The sequence below is a fragment of the Rhizophagus irregularis genome, chromosome 30 (assembly GCF_026210795.1).
Source record: "Rhizophagus irregularis chromosome 30, complete sequence".
NCBI lineage: Eukaryota > Fungi > Glomeromycota > Glomeromycetes > Glomerales > Glomeraceae > Rhizophagus > Rhizophagus irregularis.
In genome coordinates, this window is record NC_089458.1 from 686,645 (window position 1) to 692,175 (window position 5,531).

General features: G+C 27.8%; 1 protein-coding gene across 1 annotated transcript; it reads right to left on the bottom strand.

Annotated features, from left to right (window-relative positions):
• Nucleotides 1-4,784: 4,784 nt before the first annotated feature.
• OCT59_021565 (uncharacterized protein) lies at nt 4,785-5,531 on the bottom strand (the record flags this gene model as incomplete). Its single annotated transcript, XM_066146610.1, has 1 exon — nt 4,785-5,531. One exon carries the CDS (start codon nt 5,529-5,531, stop codon nt 4,785-4,787), a length of 747 nt encoding a protein of 248 aa, XP_066005729.1.

Genomic DNA, 5,531 nt, shown 5'->3' on the forward strand with positions numbered 1-5,531 from the left:
CAAATATTACAAAAGAAATTGCAAATATATTTAACAAGCAATAGATACATGGCCGTTGAAAAATATATTCACACTTCATATTGTAATACCACAGTCTAACAAAGAAATTGCAAATATATTTAACAAGCAATAGATACATGGCCGTTGAAAAATATATTTACATTTATACCACAGTCTAACAAAAAAATACTCAAACCACAACATATTGTAAAAAAAATATGAAAAATACGCGTATATCCTATTTTCATACCTTGCTTAACAGCTCCACTATTTATTTAAAAAACGGCTTTTTTCTTTTTTGTATGTGGGTAGGTGGGTACATTTTTCCTTTCTTTTATTCTTTTCTTTCGTATGTGAGTGGCGGGTACATTTTCTTTTCTTTATTCTTGCTTTTATTCTTGCTTTTCGTATGTGGGTGTCTTACTATGTTGAATATATAAACTAAAGTATCCCAAAGTATTGTTAATATTGTAAAAAGATAATTAAAGTATACTTTAAAAAGAAAAAAGAAGAGACGAACTAAAATACCATAAAGTATTAATATAAAAGACAAAAGAAAAGCGTATTTTTGAAAATAAACAAAAAAATCTCATTAATAAATGCGAATTTTAGCTATTTTTAGATATCACATGCATGATATCACATGCATGTAATTAAAGTGATTTTAATTGGTTAATTTTAATTTATTATTACATCATGCATATGATTTTATTGGTTAAAATTTTATACGATACAAATTAAAATAATTATTTTATTATATTTATATAATTAATATAATTATATGGCTGTAAAATAAAAATTATTTTTTATCCAAATTCTATTTGTAGTATCGTGATTTGGTAGTTGGCACCTTTCTGAATTACAATTATGAATAAAATGTACTTTTTGAACATTATCTATTACAGTAATTGGAAAAATACGTCTCCATTTATCTCCTGTGCTTGGAGACGGTAAAGTGGACATTTTAATACTGAATGTTCAACCATAAGTATCTTCAAACCAATCTACAACAATAAATGCATAATATTTGTTATTGTTACCCTTATGTTGAAAGATACCTTTCGATTATTGCATAAGATTCTTCATGATCTTCTTCATAAATTACGATAAAATCATCGAGATGTAGGTGAACTTTTGAAAGGATACCATTTTCTTCTTCAATCATATATGATGCAAATTTGTACCAACTAATTGAAGAGTTTATAAGTGCGCCTCCAATTCATATTCACATAAGATAAAAACAATTCAGTTTTAAAATTATGTAAAGTTAAAAGAAGTTTATCGCGTTATACTTTGACATTCTTTTTTTAATGAAATATTGGAAATAAAGTTTACTGGAGATATAACTAAATTAAAAGATTAGTAAATATAAATATCAAACACGTACTATTATATGCAATAAAATACTTACTTTTTGTATCATCATCATCGTCTTGAACTTGTTCAGTTGCTTCAGTTGAATATTTATCTTCTCGTAACATACCAATTTAAAAATAATTGTCCAAAATTTGAATTTGTAAATCCAGTACAAGATCTATTAAATCTTGGATCAATACCACCATCTGCTAAATGTCGAATTGCAAATAAAGTATTGTAACGCTTTAATAAATCTAAATCTATATTTTTGCAATTAGTTTTTGGTACCATCCCCTTAAAAATACGATGGACCATTTCTTTTATACCAACTTGGGTATTAATAAATGTTCCAAAGGGTTTTAACATGCATCAAAAGATGCATATTAACGTGTATGTTTGGTAAATTAACAAAATTTACAAAAACCTATAAAAAGTAAAATATTGTTAATTATTTGAAATTATTCCACATTTCAATATCAAATTTGTAACTATACCTTTGAAGGATTGAAAACTCTTCTTCAAGACATTGTTGCAATTCCTCATAGCTATCTGATGTAAATTTCTTGTTAAAAACCGCTTTCATAGTTTTTGCAATACGTATCCAACAAGATATAATAATTTTTGAACTGAACTAACTCGAAATGCATCAATTCTTTTGTTCAATCATGGCTGTTTCATTACGTTTGATACTTGATTCTTTTAAAAACTGGTTTAACAAAAATGGCATAATCATAGCTAATCTAAGTAAATCCGACATCATAAAACTATTGTAGTGAGTAATCGGATTTGGTAAGCGAGACCATCTTTTTGGGATTTCAAAATTTTTCCAAATTTCGATAAAATTATCTTCCTCCTGAAAATAATTCACAAGTTAATTTTAGTAGCCGCCCAATCTTTCCTGCAGTCGCATGATAAACATCCTACGGCGTCTGTAAAGTGTCTTTCTTTTTAATTTATCTAAAATACTAGGTAATAATCGTAAACCATATTCCGTACAAAGTTGATCTCTTAACGACATTATAGTCTCATAGAAATTTTTAAGATTTCTTCGTCTGTAATATGATGATAACGTAATGTTGTTACGATATCCTGATTGTGAGCACTCAATGATTCTTTAGTAGTTTTACAAGTACGACAACCCTTATTTGCATTATGTCTAAATTTATTTTTTAAAAAATTTTAATAGTTGTCATAAAATTATATTATTATATTATTAACTAAGTTGAAAAAATACCTTAAGATTCTGTCATATCGTTACCTTGAGGTAAATCTGCCGTAACAACGCCTAAACCAGCAATTATCCATGCATCTTGTCCTTGGACAGTCATCACCTTTCCTTTCTCTAATTCCTTCATTTCTGAAATGAATGGTATCATAAATTCGTCAAATTTTCCTCCAAATGGGATAAACCCAATAACAAAATGGTTCTTTATTAGCTTTCTTTGATGTGCTGGCATATTTCCAAACTGTACATAAACACCACCTAGAGAATGGTATACATTTCTAAATGTACCAAAATCATCATAATAAAGATCTAAAAACAGCTTATAGATTGGCATAGATGATGATGGTGGATTTCTAATAGAAATGTAATCAGATGGATGTAGGTATGAAAGCTTTACATTACGAAGGTGCCAACGGTCATTACATTTATAAATTATTTCACTAATCCGCAATGAACCATCAGGAATATTTTGATGTTGAAACATCATCAATATAGTTACTTTTTCTAAAATTTGAGAAGTCATTATAATTAAAAATCGTTCGTCTTGTAACCATACTTCACCGGTAATAGAACAACGTTGTCTTGGTAACCCTTTTAAATTTCTGGGTAAATCACTATATTCCAAAATTTTTTGAATTCGTAACTGATAATATCCATCATGATTTTTTAAAATTGATCTTAATCTTCCAAGTTTTTTTTGACCATTATCATCATGATAGTAAACAAAATCACCAGATCGGTACAATACTATTTATTAAAAATAAATAACTTTAATAAATATTATCAATGATAATAAATTATAATTGTATCAAAGTGTATTAATTTATAACCTTCTGATATTAATATTTCGTGTTGTCCAAAAAGTGGGGATTCCCCCCATAAATTTCCATGCCAAAATTCTGATTTTTCTTCAGAATTAATGCCGGGTCCAAAATACATATGCTTCATTAGCATCGGATTATTAAGAACACGCCATATAATTTCACTAATTGAGAGTTGATACGAAAGTTTTGATCCTCGTGAGGTTGATGGAGTTTTTTTGGTGAAATTTTAATAGACTTTGTTATTATTGGTAGGAGAGGAAGACGTTTTCTCCATGATTGGAATAGGACCCCGAACAATATATATATAGGTCAGATAAAAAATTCAAAATTTACTAAGGTCAATAAGCAAATATTTTTCATGTCTGCTAAGCAAACTTTTATCTAACCCATAAATTTTTTACACTGCTAAGCAATTTATTTTATGACATATATATATTTATATATAATTTTTTTTATAAAATATGTATATAAAAAAAACTAAAAAAACAAAAATTTTTGAAATAAAGTATTGATAAAGCTATTATTATTTTTTTGTAATATTACAACTTATAAATGTTTCTTATTAATATTTCGTATATCTGTTCTGTGACTTCAGGGCGTAATTTAGGCACTTTAGTCAAAGGAAACATCCAAAACCTTCTTAAGTAAAGTTGTTCAGCAGGTTTGAATCTACTTACATATAAATTTTTATCACGATTGAATAGATATTTATGGATTTATTCATGTTTTTTGTAACGCCACCAATACGCGGAATTTTTATTTTTAAAATTTACTGTAAAATTTGTCAAAAAAAATATTTTTAAAAAATTTTCTAAGTAAAAATGAAATAACTTTTACTGATTATTACAAAAATTATAGTGTAAAATTATAAAAAAACAGAAAAACACTTATTTTTCCCTTCCTACCCACCCGTTGCTCTCATTTTTAATATATATTTTTTTACTGTTACACGGACGCGTATATGATTTATAATTTTAATGTTACGCGGACGCGTATTTGTTTTATCAAAAACACGTTACACAATCACGTCTAAAAATGATTCCTGTATTACGTATACAATTAACTTATTCTTTGTATTAAAAATAGTAAATTTTTTTTACACAAACATGTTTATGACTTTGTTTACATATTTTATTAAATTTTTTTAATGTGAAAAATGTAAATATATATTATATTATATATATATATTAAAAAAATCTATCCTGCTACGCAAATATATATCTGACTATTAATAATTTAATACTCTGCTACGCATAATTATATCTGACTATTTAAAAATTATGGTATCAAATAAGCAATAATAAATCTCACATAGGAAAAATTTTTATATGTTGGTTAAGCAAACTCAAAACCTACCTTTATATATATTGTTCGGGGTCCTATTGGAATCTTCGGATATTTTTTACCACATGGGTAGGTTCAAATTGAGAATTGTGAATGATATCGACAAGATCTTCATATGCTTTTGTAGAAACATTATGTTTCTGAAGCCAGCAAAATAATGCCGTAGTTGTATAATTATCAAAGTACGGTGCAAATTGACCATTGCAGAACGGTATCTTGTCTTCATCTAACGCTTCAACGATTTGATGTATTTCTTCCTCTTCGTTATTACGTTCCTCTTCATCGTTATTACGTTCCTCTTCATCGTTATTACGTTCCTCTTCATCGTAATTACGTTCCTCTTCATCGTTATTACGTTCCTCTTCCACTTGATTATTATTATCATCATTATTACCTTCATCCTCCTCCTCTTCGTCATTGTTTTCATTATTATCTTCCTCCTCTTCCTCCTCTTCATAATTGTATTCGTTATCACTTTCTTCTTCCTCTTCAGTATCAGATGAATTGACATTATCTTGCGAAAATATCATCTCATCATTGTAGTCTTGAGGATTAATTGATCCATATGCATTATCGTCATCATTAATGTCTTGAAAACTTAAATCATCTTTATGATCATACTGAAAGTCCATGTCATCGTTATCATTATCAGGTGAACGTACAGGCGAACGAATTGCCACTCTCTCGTCAGAATCTGTTGTCTCATTAGGTTTGCTGTAAGAAAACTGATTTCGAATTCGAATTGGCTCTATTGGCTTGTTGTGACTATATCGTCTTCTCAT